The 20,905-nt window shown below is 40.4% G+C and overlaps 1 protein-coding gene across 5 annotated transcripts in view; it reads left to right on the top strand.

Moving 5' to 3' along the window:
• Positions 1–20,905, top strand: part of FAM13C (family with sequence similarity 13 member C) — a 347,807-nt gene that overhangs the window by 233,226 nt on the left and 93,676 nt on the right. For all 5 annotated transcript variants that reach the window (XM_053583875.1, XM_053583874.1, XM_053583871.1 and 2 more), the window contains one exon: positions 3,426–3,615. In XM_053583875.1, the coding sequence (XP_053439850.1) occupies positions 3,541–3,615 (75 nt within the window). In that variant the 5' untranslated portion in view covers positions 3,426–3,540. The remainder of the gene's footprint in view (positions 1–3,425; positions 3,616–20,905) is intronic.

Below are 20,905 nucleotides of genomic sequence, written 5' to 3' on the forward strand. Positions count from 1 at the left end.
TGCCTCATCTCTTCTATGAGGTTTTCAGCTCCTTTTTTGTTTTGAGACAAAGTCTCACTCTGTCACTCTGGTAGAGTGCTGTGGCATCATAGCTCAGAGTAACCTCAATCTCTTGGACTCAAGAGATCCTCTTGCCTCAGCCTCTCAAGAAGCTGGGACTATAGGTGCCTGCCACAATGCCCGGCTAGTTTTTCTATTTCTAATAGAGACAAGGTCTCACTCTTGCTCAAGCTGATCTCAAACTCCTGCCTCTGTCTCCCAGAGTGCTAGGATTATAGGTGCGAGCCACCACACCCAGCTGGTTTTTGGCTCTTGAAGGAAGTTGTGTCTTGTTCACTTTTGGGTACCCCACTTAGCACCCAGGGCAGTGCCTTACATATGGGGGATGCTCAATAAATGCCTATTGATTTGAACATTGATTAGCCCGTCTCAATGTTCCCATCATGCACCATTAGGAAGAGGTTCTACATTATTCACCGGACATGGCATTGAATGTAGTGTGGCCTTGGCCATCAAGGGCTCATGGTATAGTGGCAGGACCTTTGCAGATAACTACTTTTTTCCCACATTTACTTTGTTCCAAGCACTTTAAACTACATTTCATTCTTTAGTCTGAGGCTGAGAAAGATTATAGCTCATCCAAGGTAACATAGCAGAGTGAACACTATGAGGCAGAATTTGGACCCAGGTCTGTCTGACTCTAAAGTTCACTTACTGGATAACAAACAGATGTTAAAGGCCTATTTTTGTGCCAGAAACCAGTCAAAATTTGTGTAATGAAGTCAAACTGCTCCTAGGAATGCATTAGAATGCAGCAGAGGAGATAGGCAAGAATTTATACCATGTCCCAAAAGTCACCCCTAAAATCACAATACATAGGGAAAATAGGACATTGTAGCTAAACCTATTTTTATTTACAAAATATTCATTATAAAAGATTTACAAAATATTCTCTATGTGTTACTATTCTCATAATGTTACTATCTTTTCTGAATGAGGGTCTCAGAGGTAAAGTGATGGGGCCCAGGCTACATAGCCTCTGACTGATTTCAGGGCACTATGATCATTCTCAGTTATGATTTATTCCAATAAGTAGTGGCATAAATTACATACCTGTACTTTTGGGTTTTGAGGATCCTAGGGAACCAGTAATATGTTAGAAAATGTATTTGTAGGGTGGCGCCTGTGGCTCAGTGAGTAGGGCGCCGGCCCCATATGCCGAGGGTGGCGGGTTTAAACCCAGCCCCGGCCAAACTGCAACCAAAAAATAGCCGGGCATTGTGGCGGGCGCCATTAGTCCCAGCTGCTCGGGAGGCTGAGGCAAGAGAATCGCTTAAGCCCAAGAGTTAGAGGTTGCTGTGAGCCGTGTGACACCACGGCACTCTACCCGAGGGCGGTACAGTGAGACTCCGTCTCTATCAAAAAAAAAAAAAAAAAATGTATTTGTAAAGATTTTGCAATCAGGTTTTACATTTGTGTAATGAGACAAAGGTGCTTTTTGCTTCCTCCTTTCCCTCCCTCCCTTTCAAGTCAAGGAACTGAACAAGAAGATCACATTTATACATTTTAGGTGACTTGAAGATAGGATATAAAAACAAAGGCTAGGTATTATTTTGGGAATGAATCTATCAAAAGAGTCATTTTAGATTTGGAAAAGGACTTTTTCTCCCCTTATTCTTGAGTGTTCTGCATCCTACTAGAATGAGCATTTAGGTAACTCTAAAGGCAGCTCTTCTTTCTTTTGTTTCTAACATGTGAAAAGAAATGCACTTGAAACGAATTATTGTAATTTCCAATTTATGGTTTGACATTAACTCTAAAACCAGTTGTGACTTAGAAAAATTTTTTTAAATTGTAAATGATCTTAAGGGAAGAATATCAACCAGTGTTAATGGCATTGATTTTTGTTTTTGTTTTCTTCAATTGAAGAATTATTTGATTTGGGGGGTTTTCCTTTACCAGACAGTACTAAGTTTGTCCTGGACCTATGTTTAACTATTTTCCAGTTTTATATAGTTTTATTTTCACACCTCACCATAACCTGGTTGTGCTCCAGACCACCTAGCCTGATGTTTGCTTTGGTCTTTTCCCAGAAACTAACTAAAGCTCATCTTCCCCTGAAATCAGTTTAGTGAGTTTACTCTCCTTTTTATTTATAAAAAGGGAAATATCCCTCCTTAGCTGGTCTTGCCTCTTGACTTTTTATGTCTTTAGGCAGCAAGGAATTGCTTCCTAGCTGACCTTGTAAAAGCTCCTTTATGGGTGCTGGGTGGTAAGAGAGCCCGTGGGAAAAACAACATTGGGGGAAGAGGCCAGTCCTCGTGAGCTGCATAACTGAGTGCTAATGATTGCCAATGGGGTAAGTTGATGCTATTGATCATGTAAAGAGAAAGTCCCATTTGGTTATGTCTATGGCATTTGCTTGATGCTTAGCAACATGAAAATTATAATGTGTCTAGATTTGAGTGAGACAAATGGCTTCATCTAGGATTGTTATAATATCAGTATTTTTCCAGAATTTGAAACTGAGAGGGGTGGGTGCAGAATTTGTTTGTTGAGTGAAGGGTTCAAGTGCCCTCCTAGCACAGAACGTATGGAGGAAACACCACCCTACCTGGTCTTCAGTGATTCAGTACTGATAGTGCCCAGACAGGGAGATGTTGGACTTTGCCTCAGGGCACTGTTCACATGGCCTGCCTGGGTCAAATTGGGCCCTTGCCTTACATTATATCCACATAACAAGTAACCTGTCACAACAGATCCTGTTAGACGTTTAAATGGCTCTGAAAGTTGTAGAGAGATGATTATAAACTGATATTGCCAGGGAAGAGGAAGCATCATGCCTTGATCTAAGAACACAGGCATGAGAGTCTAGACGACTACCTGAGCCCCTTGGGTCTGTCTGAATCCTTCCAAGAGGCTTGTTATTTAATTACTGGGTCTGAGAGTCTATAAATTTGTGATGACAGGACACACATTACTGTTAATGTTCAAAGATATTAACGTAATGTTAATATCTCATTATGTGAGAAAATATATACAAGAAAAAGCTCATACAAGGAAAATTTAGGAGACACATATGCTTGTATTGTGTTTGCTCATAACACAGCATTGGAATCCTGGGATATAGGTAAATCTTAACGTCTTAAAGTGAAAAATTAAAAACAAGTAATGGTGGTATGTGCCTAGTTACAACTACATAAACTGTGTTAACTAATTAACAAGAGAGTAGGGGAAGGTGGAGTGATTAAAAGAGTGAAATTCACATTTCTTAAATTCTTGTTCCTGTGAAATTCTCTAAGTTCAAGCTAAACATTTTGCTAGGTACCCTACAAATACAGCAGCAATGCATATCGCCTTTTCCCTCAGCAGTTTATTCATTTATTTTTAAAAGTGCTTTCTAAATCGGGTCTTTCCTGTTTTAGAGATGAAAACAATAAGGAGAATTACCCGGACACCGGGGCTCTGGTAGAGGACCGCGCCGAGGCCCCCCAGCATGTAGAGCAGACCCTGCTGGTGGACGGAGTGCTGCGACCCAGCATGGGCAACTTCAAGTCCCGGAAGCCCAAGTCTGTCTTCAGAGCAGAGAGTGGGAGGAGCCACGGAGAAAGTCAGGTAGCAGCTCTGTTTCTTCGGGCCTCGACGGGACACCGCTTCTCAGGCGGGCAGGCAGTCTGACAGACTCTCCCAGGATGCATGATTTTGTAGGAGGCTATAAACGTGACTCATTGCCTGCGCTGCTGGTCTGAGGCACGTGGATGTTCTTGTTGGTTAAAAGTTGGATGTGAGCTCGGACACCACTGCACTCTGCCCAGGGCAATAGCTTGAGACTCTGTCTCAAAAAAAAAAAAAAAAAAAGTTGGGTGCTCTGAGCTGGCTAATTATTTTGCATCCTCTCAAACTAATGCTATCAAATATTAGGTTTTGATTTAAAGGAGCAGGTAGGTTCTTTTGGAGGGAGGGTGGAGGAGGATCTGTTTTCATTCATCCAGGATGATTTCTGATAGCTCTTGACCCAGATTTGGGGATTCTGCTCAGCAAAATCAAGAGGCCCAGTTTCACTCAGAGCCACTCTTTATGGACCGCAATTTATAGCCTTGAGTAAACACAAAAGTGTCTGTGTACATGTTTGTATGTGTGTGTAGGATCTGGTTTTCTGAACTCAGTAACTATTGAAATGAATGAAGGAAGCATCTTTCCAATAAATTCTGGTAATAAATTGACATTTTATACATTTTTCAATTTTTTTCTAGTGATACAGGACTGTAGCAAAGAACGTGATATGTTTAATCCTAAAAGTCCCTCATATAATTTATGATGCTTTTAATAGAGATTAAATGAATGTAATCTACTTTAATCTTACTAGGAGGTTAATATTCCTGACCTTGAGATTATGCTTGTAATGAACCTAACATAGTTTCGGGGATGAGGATGTTCCATAAATATTAACTTAGCTTCTGTGTTAACCTTAAGGTTAACATTGAGCTGTTAACCTTAAAAATGAGGTAGGAGGCTCTAAGTATAATAGCTTAATTATGTAATAAATTTTAAGTTTACACCTATTTGGCACACCAGGAAATCTTCCTGTTCACACAAACTTTGGCTGAGCAAATTAATTGACCTTTCAATTTTGTTATTTGTCTTATGATTTTTATCTCCTTCTTCCTTGGTATTGTGACCTCTTAGTTGGTAAGTTAATTTTGCAGTGAGATGAAAATACCCTCTGCATTCATGAAATTGTGTTGTGATTATCTTAAACTGAGTATCACTTCCACTGCAGAGAGGTGAAAAGGACTGTCATTCGAGTTATGATAAGCTCAAGACCCTGACTAAGGCAACATATGGGAACATATTGCAGCACCTTTCTAATTAGAAGAGTGGTGCTGGAGGGCACAACTTCCCAAAGGACTGCCCCAGCATCTGACCTTCAGTCTGCTTCCAGAGCTCACCTGTGATCACCTCAGGGTGATCAGCCATCTCTCCTGAGTGCCCTATTTCTTGTCATCCTGCAGTCTGGCCTCACAGAAATTACACAGTCATCACTCGTAATAAGGTGCTAATGGAGCATGTAATTCCCAACCTGTTGCTCATATACAGGGAGATTTTAGGAGAGAAATAGGCTTGTATAGTCTTTGCTCATAATACAGCATTGGAATCCTGGGCTACAGGTAAAGTTCCCAATGAAAATTAAGTGGCTTGTTTTATCTGATTTAATGATACCTTGCATTTCAGGTAAGACATTGTTTGCATAACGGATTTTCCAAATTATATCCTGGTTAAAAAGAAGAGAGATTATAATTGAATGCATACAAATAACCATAATGCTTCATAAAAGTAAGGACACCTGATAAAGGTTCTGAACTCTGTGATTAATGAGACTCAGATATCATTTCATTTACTTTTTTATTTTTTTTATTGACACAGAGTCTCATTTTGTCACCCTAGGTAGAATGCCATGGCGTCAGAGCTCATAGCAACCTCAAACTCTTGGGTTCAAACAATTTTCTTGCCTCAGCCTCCATAGTAGCTGGGACTACAGGTGCCTGCCACAACGCCTACCTATTTTTTGTTTTGTTTTGTTTTGTTTAGCAGGCCCAGCCAGGTTCGAACCTACCAGCCTGGGAGCATGTGACCGGTGCCTTAACTCCTGAGCTATGGGTTCCCCCCAAGATAATCATTTTAAAATGTTTCATTTCAGTTCACAGTAGCAGAGTCTACTATAATGTTATGGGTTACAGATAGTTGAAGTGGAAAGAAAAAGGACTTCTTAAATATGCAGAACATAGAACAATATAACAATACACTAAACAAATAACTATGATAAAAATATCCCTTATCAGTCCGCTCAGGGTTATGTCATGTTATGTCATTAATTCTTGTTTCTCTCAATCTTGAGTTACCGTAGTATCGTGAAACTGTCTGCTTTACCCTAAAGTTCTGCCAGTCCTGCCTCAGCCCACTGCGGTCACCAGATGCCTGTGTCCAAGTGTCTGTCCTTTCTTTTTTATTAATTTTAATTGATAGCAAGTGTCTGTCCTTTGAAGTGTCGTTTGTTTAAAGTATTGTTAAAGTATCTTTACCAGGGGGCTTCCAAGAGTCTTCTCTGCTGCAAACACAAACTCTGGCCTAGAGCTGAGTAAAACTTCAGCAAGCATTGGAGGAAAACTAAATAATCTAGAGATGGCAGAAACTGAAATGGCCATGGTTGGTTTGCTATCAACAATTTTAAAGTGCAAAAGGTCTAATGAGAGTTCATGATAAGAATAGTGCATCATGTGACATGCAAAAGAAGACCATAAAATCATTACCCTCATATTAAACAGACTGTCTTGAAGGATAATGAGCAGGCCTATTTCAAAGAAGTCAGGGAATGTCACTTCTGATTATACAAAAGTGAATGAATAAAGTTTTTAGAGAGGGGAAATAAACCCTCCAAATATAACATAGTAATCCTAAAAGATTCGTCAAGTCTAGAGTAAGTCCCAGACATTGTATTTTTATTAAACTCCACAGGCAAGTCTAATGTGTGTTTCTGATTGAAATCAGAAATCTAGGGGATGCTAGATTCTAATGAAAGAAGTGACACTGTGAACACTCGACATTTTAAATAACAACTTCACTTACCACTGACGATACTATAGTGTTATTATCTAGTATCATCAGGCAAAGCTCCATCAGAACCTAGACAAATATAGCAGAATTTGATACAACTATACCATAAGAATTTTGATCACAAGGTAAGCGTTGGATAAATTAGTTTTACCATGCAATGTGGTGGGGAGACTGGCTCTCTTTGTAAAGCTGGACTTGTTTGGGGAACTTGAGTTTATGTCGTAGCTAAAATTCTACCTGATGCTCACTGCTGTCAAAAATCCACTGAGTTCTAACTGGTTGGTTATGAGTTTATCATTTCCCAAAAGCACCTGTGAAAATCTTTGGCCACGACCTTTATAAAATTAAAAATAGCCCTCTTTGAAACTGAAGCGCACCATTGTAGGTATTGAGTTATTGTCATTTCAGGCCTGTCTTTTCACAGTTTATATGCCTGGCCTCAGAGTAGCTCTTCAGTCTGATTCTCACCAGGTTAGGAATGGGGGAATGGAGTGGGGAGAAGGAGCCAGATGGTAACTGTTGAAAATGTTGCCTAATAGCTCATGTTTCTTACTATTCTTAATGATCAACCCCAAAGTTAGAATCAGAATTTCCACTTCTGGAAGGTCAAATCAAATCTTTCTTGTAGCAACTTTTTAAAATCTTGACCACATCTATGAGAATGTTTGAATAACTTTCTTAAATCTTGACCACATCTATGAAAATGAACTATGTATGGGTGGTGTGGCAGACTGAGATTTTGTGTGCACACATAAACGACTGGTTCCACTCATTTGCACCCACTCTGAATTATTTTAAAGGGGAGAGATTGAGGTATATTCACTTATCTAACAGAACCAGGAGCCAACCTGGAAGGCAATACAAGAAGTTAAGATATGTAAAATAAAGAGACAGTTTCTTTGAACCAGAGTTAGTTTTCCTTTCTGCTTGTTTATGCTTTTTCCCTTAGACAATAGTCTTATACAAAAGAATGGATCTGGATAAGGATCATTTAATGACCCATCTTCTGAAAGGCCAGGTTTTAGGGATGCTATTTTTAGAGTTCATCAATATGATTAACTTGAAGTTAAAACAGGATGTGTGAGTTGGTGGTAACTATATATTCCTGATCAAAGTTGACCCTAATGACATTTTGCTCTTATGTGGAATGTCTTGTTAGATAGCAAACTGTCTGTTTTCCAGGGAGGAAATCTGATTCAATGCATGGATTATATGTTGTAATATTTTGTGAAAAAATAAAAATAATCTTGTCTTGATTACCATGCAAGTCATAATATTAATTCCTGAAAATCCGATTTGGGGAAGATAAGACTTGACTAATTGAACCAACTTTCTGTTGTGGACTTCATAATGACTGGAGAGCATTCATTCGACTTTAGTATATGGAGTCTGTCATTCCTCCTCTCTGCCTTCTGGCATCGTGCTGCGCACACTGTCGTTCTGTCCTCCCCTCTGGTGGCTATTTTAGCAGAAGACAAAAGGTAGGAGGCTATGTAGAGAGCTTTTCTGCAGTGAGCTGCGTACTATTATCCGCTTCCTTGGGGAGACAAGCTGTTTGTCTGGTGTACATCAGCGTCAGTTTCTTCTGCTTGGCTCCAGGAGATGTTCTAAGAGCCTGGAAAGAGATCGAGGTCTGATTGTGAAATTTTCCTTTGTATCTTTCCTCATATACGAAACCCCCTAAACACTTTTAAGCCAAATTATCTAAGTAACATGAAGTTAACTTTTACTTTCCTAGTCCTTCACATTACTGAAGTATGAATGGTATTAACGTTAAGGACTAGAAGAAGAGAAAGAATATTAATATGAATTAAGTATCACCAAAGGATATACATGCCATTATATTGTTTTGAATAAGAACTGGAGTTTTATACAAGCATCTCTTCAATTAAAATCCTGCTTCTTTATTATGGGTAACTAAAAAGTGGATCTAATTTGTCTGATTTGTCTCCTATTGCCAAAGGAAACCTCAGAGCTTATTAATTTGGCTATTTTATTTAGGCATAATTGTGCTCTTACTCTTGCCAGAAGATTGTAGTGCCTTTGGGTTATGCCAACTGCATCTGTGGTGTTTGGAGGCGGTTTTAAATTTGATCTAAAAATCTTTCTTATAGGAAGTGGATGGAGAGTGTCAGTTGTGGGAGCTAGTTTCTGGATACACGTACGTATACAGATTCACATCCTTCTGTAGTTGGTGATATTTATTCAAGAGCAGCGTGTTCTTTAGGCAGAGAAAACAGCTTAGCAAGGACTTAAGCCTGTTTTGGAGCTTGGAAGTAAAGCTATTTGGAAAGTCTAGATGGCAGAAACATAATAAACTGACATTTTAGGTAAGTAAGAATTGCCAGTCTAAACTTTATCAAACATAGTTAAATATCACTGTGGGACTGAGACATAGCATATTAACCTCCAGGCTACAATTTGGGCTCCCTTATTTTGCAAGACAAGTAGTTGCCAGATAAAATATGGGATGCCTGGTTAAATTTGAATTTCAGAAAAACAACAAAGAATATTTTTAGATTAGATATGTCTCGAATATTGCATGTGGTATGCTTACATAAATTACTTACTAAGCATAAATTCCTTATTTATCTGAGATTTAAATTTAACTGGGTGGCCTGTATTTTTATGTTAACTTTGATGACCTTATCATGAATGAAAGATACAGAAATTTAACCAAATGCACCTTCTCCTCTTGAGGTAGAAGTAACCCATTCCACCATGTAGCCTGAGAGCTGCCGGGATTTCTTTTCTTTTCTATTTTTTTTTTTTTTTTCAGTTTGAACCTTCAAGGGTGAAGATAGCGCAGGAAAGGAAGTCTGCTGCCTAATACTAGGAAGCTTCTTTCAGTATTTATTTTACTTTTAGTGTTTAAACAGCCTGAAATATTCTAGAAAAAGCTGCCCACTCTTCAGATCGTAAAACCATGAAAATTGGATGGAAGTACTTAAAAATTTTGAAAACGTGCGCTCAAAGTCCATTCAAGAACGGAAAAAAAAGTATCCAATGTACTCAGCCCTACTATGAAACTAATTTATGGCTTTCATATGAAAGCTATAACCCAGTTACAACCTACGAATATGGGGAAAGGGGAGGGGGAGGGGAGGGAGCGGGGAGGATGGGTGGAGGGAAGGTGATTGGTGGGATTACACCTGTGGTGCATCTTACAAGGGTACATGTGAAACTTAGTAAATGTAGAATATAGTTGTCTTAACGCAATAACTAAGAAAATGCCAGGAAGGCTATGTTAACCAGTGTGATGAAAATGTGTCAAACTGTTATAAAACCAGTGTTTGGTGCCCCATGATCACATTAATGTACACAGCTATGATTTAATAATAATAATAAAAAAAAAACCAAAGTTCATAGACCACCTATCCCGTGGGACCCTGCTGGCTGAGAGCAGTGGAGCCATTGAATCAATAGGAAGGCTGACTTTTCTGAGCCAATGTTAAAACGATTAAGAGTGACATAGCATCTGGCACAAACAGAACAATAGTGTCATATTTTGAGCGTTAATCCTGTTGCAGATAAGCAGCTAGCCAGAGCTTTGTAGCTTTGAAAACACTGCTCTAGGCTGAGACTAGTGTGGCAGGTGAGGATGACTTAACTATTTTAAGCTTTATTTTATTACATAGATGCCTGTAGGCACGTAACTGAAGGGCTTTAAATCATGATAGAACTTTTCCTTCCCACCCAACAAAGCCCATCTTGGGTTTGTTATGAATCTTTTTTTTTAGCTGAACCCTCTGTGCTTATACTGCTTAGTAGGTTGTAGCTACAATTAAAGAATTTCTTGCAAGAACAAAGATGTTTGGCAGTGGCTCTTTTATTCTTTAATATGCTGAGCTACCTACCATATTATGATTGCCTGGCTTGGTAATGTTGACGCACGCCAGGAAAATTTCCAATAGGAAAGGTCATTCCAATGTTACATTTTTAGGCTTTTTAGCTGAAACTAACATTAAATAACCAAAGGGAGATTCTCTAGGTCTAAAGCTAAGTCAGTTTGCCAGCATGGTTGGGGTAGGGGTTGGCTTTTTATGTGTTTTAATCCAGAAAACGCAGGCTATACTAATGGCAGGACCTACCAGATTTGAAAATCGCCAAGAAAACAAATGACTGCATATTGTGGTCATGGATCCGTAGGAGGGAATTATGCCCTTCCCTCTCTTCCCTCTGTCAGCTTTCCTCTCCCTGGTACTGTCTTCTCAGCTGTATTGAAACTGACATTTGCTTAGAAACGCCGAGAGCCTGGTCCTCTGAATATCCAGATAGTGCTCTCTCTGAAAGACAAGAGGAATGAACAAAAGCCTGAATTAACTTAACTCTAAATATAAAACAGACAAATGCTATTGATTTAAGCCGCCTTCTTGTTTACAATTTTGTTTATATTTTCACTGGTTACCTATAAAGACTTTGATAGCTGTGACCTTTTCTACCTAATACAAAGGATAAAGATGGAAATAGAGAGGGGGGACAAAAACAACAACCCCTATTAAATCTTTATTCTATTCTCACCTTGTGCTGAAAAACAGGATGGGGACTCATCAATTGGTTCCTGATTTGATGAAGAGTGTGAAGGAACAAGGGTCACTCCAGATGTCAGCAGCATCCCCAGGGCAGGTGCCAGACAGGAATCCAGTGTGCTCTACTCTAGCGATGCAGCCCTGCTGTCTCCAGGGTCTGGTGGCAAATAAGGGCCCCAGGCAGACAGTCCACCAAGGGGTGACCAAATCTGTGCAGAGATTGAGTGGGCTCAGGGAGGCTTCGACGTGAGGAGGCAGCAGTGGAGATAAAATTCTAATTGCAGAAATAATGACAGTCTTTGCAGACTATTTTTCAAAATAATTTTATTTTTATCAGAAAATGCAGTACCTACAACAATTTTTTTTTCTTTCTTTTTTGAGACAGTCTCACTCTGTCACTCTGGGTAGAGTGCTGTGGCATCCTAGCTCATAGCAACCTTGAGTTCTTGGACTCAAGCAATCATCTTGCCTCACTTTTTTTTTTTTTTTTTTTAGTAGAGACCGGGTCTCGCTCTGCTCAGGCTGGTCTCGAACTCCTGAGCTCATACAATCCACCTACCTCTGCCTCCCAGAGTGCTAGGATTACAGGTGTGAGCCACTCTGCCCTGCCCATCCTACCATAATTCTTGAGCATTATTTTATTTTCCTTCCATTGAAATTTTCATTATCTGGCCCAAATTTCAGAAATGCCACACCTGAAATTTATTACAGTGTTTGGTGGCTGAGCTGTAACTTTGAACACATTGTGCTGTTGACTAAGGTGCTTTTGAAGTTTATTTTGGTTTCCTCTCATTTACTTGTAAGCTAATTGCTAAAGGTGATTTGTCTCTTTCTTTAGAAGGAGGTTTTTCCATTGTAAATGAGACTAAAGAGCATGCCTTGAACACACTCATGAATAATCCTGTGTCTCCTTATTTTGAAGTGTGTGATTTGGATTGTTCAGCTCTTTGAGCTTTAGTTCTGTTGGGACCTGTGCTGGATTTTGAAGATGGTTTTCCCTACACACACTGACCAGCCCTGTTCTCTCCCTTCTCAAACTGCCAGCTTCACTAATAATCTTTTCCTAGGTAAAATTATTGGCCAATTTTGCTTATAATTGGCCAATAATTTTACCAATCAAGTTGGCCAGATCAAGTTCAATAACATGGTGCTTCATTGGTAAGACTGGGTTGAGTATGCCTAGGGTGGCCTCCATTGGGGCCTCCTATAAACAAAGGGTGTAACAGGTTGAATGGTTTCTCTGCAAGATTCATGTCCACTTGGAACCTCAGAATAAGACCTTATTGGGAAATAGGTTCTTTGCAGGCATAATTAATGTAAGAATTCAGATGAGATCATCCTGAATATTTTGTGTGAGCTCTAAAGCCAATGCCTGGTTTCCTTATCAGAAGAGGAACAGACACAGCGAGACGTGCAGGGAATAAGAACATGTGAAGATAGGGGCGGAGGTTGGCGTGATGTCGCCACAAGCCAAAGAGTGCCAGGGACCACCTGAAGCTGGAAAGGCAAGGAAGGATTTTCCCCTATTGCCTTTGGAGAGAGCATGGCCCTGTTAACACCTTGATTTTGGAATTCTGGCCTTGACAACTGTGAAAGAATTAATTTTTGTTGTTTTTAAGCCAGTAAGTTGGGAAATGAATGCAAGGGTCTTCCTGAATTAGCCTCGGGCTGACTGCTCACTGCTGCTCCTGCCAGTGCTGATAGGATTCTGATGTAAGGGGATATGTGGTACTAAGAGAATCTCTTATCTCTCTTTGCGTCAAATGAGAGATTCTGATGTAAGAGGATGTGTGGCACTAAGTATATTGGCAGGTGTGGGGCTCTGGGACTAGGGTCCAGGGACTACTAGGTGGTCCACCTTGTAGAAATGGTAGAATTGAGGATTTCTACTTCGGGGAAGCTGGTGTAGGTTGATGGCTCCTCATTTAGTTTTAGTGGTTGCATCAGCGATGAAGATTTAGCTACAAAGTAGTTGGAAACCAAGTAGAATATGTGGTCTTATGGTCTGCTTTTCTCAAAATCATGGGTGTAGTTGACAGTTTATTCAGGATGTTGGTTTTGTTATCAGCTTTGGCATTGTTAGATGGCAAAATGAAGAGTTTATTGCCTCTTAAACCAGGGTTGGAAGTAAAAGAAAGATTCCAGACCACTTGTCTTTATTCCTGGAGCAGCAGACATTTGAGGGTGTCTCTGTGTGAGAGGCCAGGAACCACTGTAGTTTGGACACAAAGAGAGATGAGATCTGGGGCTTGTGCTTGGGGCAGGTGTATTATCTATCGTGGGGGAGACAGTGGTAGGAACGGGCAGTGGAGTCCTTATCTTGTGCTTATAAGAAAACAGCCTCTGTTGTCATTGGTTTGCACCTGCATCTCAGTGAGGTACCTGCGGTTGACCATGTGGAAAATGAGACATAGCAGTACTCACCTAAATGGTTGTTCAAAAAACTAAATGAAATCATCCTTTTAAAGTACTTAGTAAACTACCTGGTACATAGCAAGGCTCAGTAAATGTTTAAATGTTAGCTATTAGTAACGTTATGATATCCTAACATACTGTCACAATAGTGAGAATAAAAATGAAGAGGTCCTTTCCCCTTAGGAGAATTCCGATCGTTCTGTGCTAATGGTGATCAGTAACATCAGAACCTGTTCCGTACCTGTTTAGATTAATCAGTAACAACTTGCTCCAGCAATCATTCCTGCTTCCCTAGGCTAGCCAGTGAGTGCCCCTGCCAATCAGGCAGTTGTAAAGCCAGACGATTGACAATGGCTTAACTTCAGTGCACGAGCTTCTGCAAGTCAGCTGGCCAGTGACTTTCTCGCTCAGCTTTGCCTCTACAGCTAAGGGTCAACTAATGCCTATTACAGGAGTCTGCCAGTCTCTGAATTCTAAGGGTCTCCAAGCCCTATAAAAGAGCTACCTTTGCCTTTCCCAGGGAGACCGTCTCTTCAAGTATAACTTCCTTTGCTTTAGCAAGCAAGTGATGAATTCAATTTTGTTTAGCTATCGAGTGGGGACCTCTTCCTTTAATGGTATATACGTTATTATATATGTACTGAAAAGACCACGAAATGGGGGCTATGTGGAAAAGTTCATGCAGGAGGTGTTTTTTGGTCCAAGTTGTGAAATGGGCGTTAATCTAAGGAGGGAACATGGCAGGATAAGGAAGGTTTCCTAAGCCCAGGAAACAATCACATGATGGGACAAGACATGCGTGATAGAGCAATTCAAGAGCTGCCACCTAACTTGTCATCCCCAGAGTGTAAAATGTAGGTAAGGTGGCGTGATGGAGGCTACACAGGACGTTTGCAGGGGCTGGATTGTAAGGGCCTTGGATTCCATCCTGAGGAATTTTCTTGTTCTGGTACTTCTCAAACATTTATTTGTTTCTAAGTTTGAACAGCAGAGGAGACTGAAGTTTTACCATAAGAGGGAGTTTCTTTGAAATCTCCCTATAGGGGATACTTGTCATTCTGTTTTTGGCTGCCAAGCATCTGAACTCTGTTCTTGTGCTTAGAGAATTTCCCACAGGAGAGAAAAAAGCAGACTTTTTTTTTCCCACTATAAAAGCTGAAAACGCCAGTATTTGCTTCTCCAGCCTCCCTTTCAGTTAGGACATGGGTGCCACTGAGGTGCTGCCAGGCAGAAGTGCCCACCCTAACCTGGGTTGAGAGCCTGTAGCCCAAAGAAGTCACTTCTGGGGGTAGGAGTGCATGCAACAAACCTGTGAGCTTGGTTATGTGAGTGGTGGTTATTATGGTGGTGGTGCCCATTGTCAGGTGTGAACTTTGCATACTGCAAAATCGATCACTTTTTGTGTGTCCTAAGATTACATATTTCCAGCACTTTAATATCACTAAAGTCAGCATGCTTCTTATAATCAGTGTTGTGGTAAAGTATGATAAGCTGCATCATTTACTTTTTTCTTAAAAAATAAAATCACAGGGCAGTGCCTGTGGCTCATGGGAGTGGGGTGCTGGCCCCATATACCTGAGGTGGTGGGTTCAAGCCTGGCCCCAGCCACAAACTGCAAAACAAAACAAAACAAAAAAACAAAAAAGAAAGAAAAAAAAATAAAGTCACACAACAGTGTCATCAGAGATGCAGAATGCTCAGGGTGGCAGGAGTGTCCACCTTGCATCAGCTCTGAGCACAGTTTTGGTGTGCTCCTAGCTTAGTATTCCCTTCTCTGGTTTACTAGCCCTTTGGGTTTTTCTGTAAGCTTTTCAGTGACTTCATTCTTTGCTTAAATTATTTAGAGATTTTTTCTATCGTTGGAAGCTAAGAATCCTGATCGGAACATTCACATCATCTTAAAATGTCTTAAGCATGCTACATTTTATTAACATGTCTGTTTTAAGGAAAAAAGGTATTTTTCTCTCTGAATGTTTACTTAAATTTGATGTTCCAGGGCACTATGCCATATTCATAACTCATTCAAGAAATATCTATTGCATACCTCTGTGTGATATTATGGAAAATAAGTCCAAAGAGAGCGTGCCCTCAGGGAGCTTCCATTCCATTGCATAGCTTGTGAGTTTGCACCCCCTGGCAGAGCCCCTAGTGCCTGCCATTCCTGTCCCCTGGGACTTAACCCCCAGTGAAGAGATACCATGTAGGCCGTGGAGAGCTGATAGACACTTTGATTTAGGAAAGAGATGTGACTGGATTTCAGAATTTCTTCTTATGGGTTTTCTATAGTTATTCCAACATCATTCACTTGGTGGAATCCTATGTCCTTTGGATTTCCTGTATCTTAAAGCTATATGGGTATTAGTTCAAAACAGGAGGTTGTGAGCTCTGAGTTAGAGACACTGGGTATCTGTTGATGGAATGCTAAATATTTCTGAGTTCAGATGTTCTAGCTGTTAGGCTCTTTCTTCATTCCAGATAGGTTTTCAAATTAAAAAATTCCCCAGAGCAGGTGGTCCAACAATTAATATTTGAAGCTAAAAGTTCCGTCGTAGGGTTTTTCCAGGTCCACATAAACATTTTCCATGAGTTATCTTTACTTTGACTATTCAATTCAGTCCAAATGTATCATCTGATCTTATTGTGTGGGAGGAAGCATCTTTCTAAAGTGGACCATTTTTGGGGCAACATATTCCACTTGTGGCTAGAGAGTCTGGTAAAAGACTTAGAGATAAAAGGTCCTAATAACTATTAATTGGGAAATTGGACATAGAGGCTGTTTGTACAGCTTTGATAAGATGAAAGTTGGTCTCTGTAGAGTTAGCCCAGCTTTATGCCAACATTGTAAGTGGAGACCTTTTAGCAGGCTGTTAATATTTTGGACATTTGTCAAACCCTGCTCTCTAGATCTAGCAGCTTGGGTATTACTGAGAGTATTGTTGACCTAATGATAAAGACTTGGAATTGCCGTTAAAATGCAAGTGAATGTTAGGCATTCACGAGAGACCACTGTTTTCAAAACGTCTACCCTCTGTAGTTATCTTAGAATAATTTTCTTATTTACTTTCTCGTTGTTAATTTATTTTTAGTTTGAAATAGTACGATATGTAATATTCCACTTCTACCTTAGTTTATTTACATCCCACTTATCAAATGTTTCTTAAATAAGTTTCTGTGAATTGAAATCTATGTGGGCATTTTGGTTTCTGAGATAGTATCATTTTCCATCTTCCTTTTCCTCTCTTCTCCTGCCTCCCTCAAAAGGAAAAACAAACAAAAAACTGGAATCATGTGTGGCAGAGATAGGCCTGATCTGAAGCTTCACAATGTCTTTAAAAGGGAATGCTGGCATGGCTTGCCTCTTCTTTGTTAACTGTTCCACATTTTGTGACAACAGTTAGATTTGCCTTAAAATCCTCAGTGACTAGTTCAATGGAATGGAGGGCAGAGATGTCCCTTGTTGACACGGGCCCCTGGTGAGAGTCCAGTGTTGACAGCTGTGAGACACCCTTGTCTGAGACCATGTTTTGCTCAGCATCTGGATGGAGTTCAGTGCTGGTACAGGAAAACCTAAAGCTGTCAGATGGAAATTTGTTCAGAATTTTCGTGAACAAGTCTGGATTGAATTTTACACTGCCACCCTCTATGAAGAATTGGTAGGTATGATAATAATGTAAACGGAAGAAGCACTTAAAATACTGTCCAAGGACTTAGATGCCCTTGTTTAAGAGATGTATTTGATAAGCCATGCTAATGGATGGGAAAGAAGTTTGAAAAGTTTGCACACGGTGTAGGGCCAAGCTGCTGCTAGTGTTTGGCAGCTGTTCAAGGCCCTTCCTTAGGCCAAACTTTCTTAGCTTCATTCTGGTTGCAGGAATAAGCGTGAGAGCAATGAGAAACTGGCATTTCAGTAAAAACAAAAATATTTTCCAGGAATAATTCAACTGGCATTTACTTTAAATTAGTCCAAATTTTTGGAGTTTTTATGTTGTGAAAGTGTGTGTGTGTGTGTGTATGTTTCCCAAATACATAAATGCCTATTTCTTTGTGCCAGACCTGTTACAACTCGCCAAATGAACAAATATTTTCTAAGATGCTGAAGCACTTTGAGAGAGTAAAAGAAACACGTGAAAAACATCCTCCTTGTGGGGCTTACATTTTAACTTGGGGGACAGACACCGAGTACACAGATGTTGCATATACTGTGCTGGAAGCCTGCGTGGGATTAAACACCTTTGGGAAGGAGAGAAGCATCCAGACAGGACTGCTGATGAGGCCTCAGGTTCTCCAGGGAGATTGGATTTGAGAGCGACCATCCAGGACCCATGGGGTCTGTGCTGAGAGGGCAAAGGATGCAGACTGAGGGAATTGAAAGCAACTCAGTGTATGTAAGGAACTCTGTAAAAGATATTTGACATGTCCTGGTGCTCTTAGGCTTATTGATTTGATCATCCATCATTGAAGGTAGGACATCAGAACAAAGCTGTACTGACTTGGCAAAAGCCTAGGATTTTTCCTGGTTTTGATTGCTGTTATTGTTGCTTCTGGAGTGATCTGTTTTGTTGGCTACTGGAATCCCACAGATGTAACTGTCCCTGGCCCTGTTGGAAGTATTCTGTAAATATTGCAATAAGTAGCCACTAAAATAAATAAATAAATAAACAAATAAATAAATTTATTAATAACTAGAATTAGAAGACCCCCTTTGCTCCTCTGTTCTAATTCTCTAATTCTCCTGTGCTTGACATTAGTGGAAGAGCTATGGTAGCTGGGATAATTTTTTTTTTTTTTTTTGTAGAGACAGAGTCTCACTTTATGGCCCTCGGTAGAGTGCCGTGGCATCACACAGCTCACAGCAACCTCCAACTCCTGGGCTTAAGTGATTCTCTTGCCTCAGCCTCCCGAGTAGCTGGGACTACAGGCGCCCGCCACAACGCCCAGCTATTTTTTGGTTGCAGTTTGGCCGGGGCCGGGTTTGAACCCGCCACCCTCGGTATATGGGGCCGGTGCCTTACCGACTGAGCCACAGGCGCCGCCCTAGCTGGGATAATTTTTTGATAGTAATTTTGGGTATTTTTCATGACTGCTTTGGGAATAAAAGAATAATTTGATTCTTGCTAAAATAAATAAAACAAGCAAGGGAGCTTGTGAATGAAACACTGAGGGAGATTTGAAAACAAAGAATAACAGACATGTTTTAATAATTTCAGAAAATAGCATAGTAGAGATTACATATCAGCAGGCTGTCTGCCTTCTCAGCCAAAAATGGAATGGAAGGTGGTTTTTCCTGGGAAGATATTTGGTCTATTTTAAGTAAAAGGTACTTAAGGGAATTTAAACCTCAACTCAGGGAGAGATATTTCAAAATATACATATGTACTTTATGTTAAAATCATAGAAGAAGTTAATGCCTGGTGTGATAGTATGCACCTGTAGTCCTTGATACTGAGGAGGTTGAGGCAGGAGGATTGTAGCTTGAGCCCAGGAGTTTAAGCCTTGAGTCACAGAAATTAGTATTTTATAGTCTTAAAATTATAGTAATCTCTTAAGTTAAAGTAACTGCCTAGATTTTGTAGTTGGCCTGGGAGGCCATGTGGCTGAAAGGCGGGGGGGAGACTTGATGAAGGGGTCATTCTGCCTTCTTTTTCCCCCTCTGCACTGTGGGAAGGACCAAGTTCTAGTGGGCAGGCGTAAGTGTGTGCTGCCATATTTATAGGTGCTGACTCACTGCCTCATTGTCTCATTTAGCCATGATTTTGATTCCTTGCTTTAAAAAATTGCATGTCTTTATTAAAAAGGAACATAAATAGACTGTGGGGAACAGTGGCCCTTTTTTCAAGAACATTATTTATAACAGCTTAAGATAGCAGTCATATTGTTGAGTATTAATATAAAATGTTTGTTTCATTGCTTTCCCTTGATTTTGCTTGTGGAGTTAAAATTCTTTAGTATTCCATTGACATCTGAAACAAGTAGGGTCAAGCCATGATCTTCCTTCTTGAAGTGTCCATGACAACATTTTCTGCATTTTCTTCGCCATATTTTCTTCCAGTTTCTCTGTGTTGGACTCAAGTAGTCTCCTTTCCACCTGTCTCTTACATTTTTTAAATTAAATATTCTTATTTTACGTTATAAAAGCAGCACATACTCGTTAAACAAATTCAAGCAATTGAGTAATTTACAGATTAACATGTTCCACATTTTAAAAAGTACATGGTAATAAGAGACACACGCACATGGTTGATCTACCCGTCCATCTGTCCCCCTGGGATCTTACTATATATACATTATTTTGCAGCTTGATATTTCATTTAAAAATATATCATCAGCCCATAAATATTGGCATTCCTCAGGGTTTGCTCCCAGAGTTTCTCTTCCTTTTCTGCACAGTCTAAGATGGTGTCATCCCACTTGTGTTCATTCCCAAATATGAGTGTGTATTCCTAGCCTTGATCTGTCTGTAAGATTCAGGCCTTATGGGCTCCTCTCACCCAGCACTCCCTGAGCATTTTCTCCTCCTGTGTCCATTTCAGGGAGCAGCTGTACCATTCATCCCATTTTCCCAGCTAGAGATTTGGCTTTGGCGTCACCATCTATCCCTTTTTTTTAAAACCACATCCTGCTAATCCCCAGGCCTGTTGTTTCTACCTTTTTCATATTTTCTCAACCAATTAGTTTTCCTCCCTACTACCTTCCACCTCTGTAATCCATGTGACAGTCACTTGCTTGGGATGCTCTACTTTTCTAACTGTCCTTTCTTCTTTGATGTCACCTCTTCACCTTTTAATCCATTTGCTGCTTGTGCCCGAGGTGGTCTTCTGCTAGGGCAAATCTAAATATGCCTTACTTGTCGTATGCAGTGGCTTGCGTTTGCAGACAGAATAAAGACCAAACTCTGTGAGACTCAGAGGTCTTCATGCTTTTAGTGTTCATAGGGTCTCACTTCTGCTGTGCCTTGCCTGCCTCACCGGTTACCATGCCCACCTTTGACTCTACGCCTAAACACAGTCACCCACTCTGAGTGCCTTCAGTGTGCTGTCCTCTTACTTACACATGTTTGCCCTGGTACATTCGGTCTCCTCAGCACTCTGTTTTCTCCAGTTGATGCATCTTCATCCTTTAGGCCACTTCAGTGATACTTCTTCCAAGAACTGGCTTGGTGTCATTTCCTATATGTCCCCAGAGCAGCTCACACTTCATCTCTATCCTACTGTAGCATTGATTACACTGTACTGCGAGTGTCTGTTTATGGTCTGTGCCACCCATCCCCCACCCCACTAAAACCACCACCTCTGCCACTGAAAGATGGTGAGCTCCCTGAGGGTAGGAACTAGAAAGAGCACCGAATGTTC

Source organism: Nycticebus coucang, chromosome 3, assembly GCF_027406575.1.
Source record: "Nycticebus coucang isolate mNycCou1 chromosome 3, mNycCou1.pri, whole genome shotgun sequence".
Taxonomy (NCBI): Eukaryota; Metazoa; Chordata; class Mammalia; order Primates; family Lorisidae; genus Nycticebus; species Nycticebus coucang.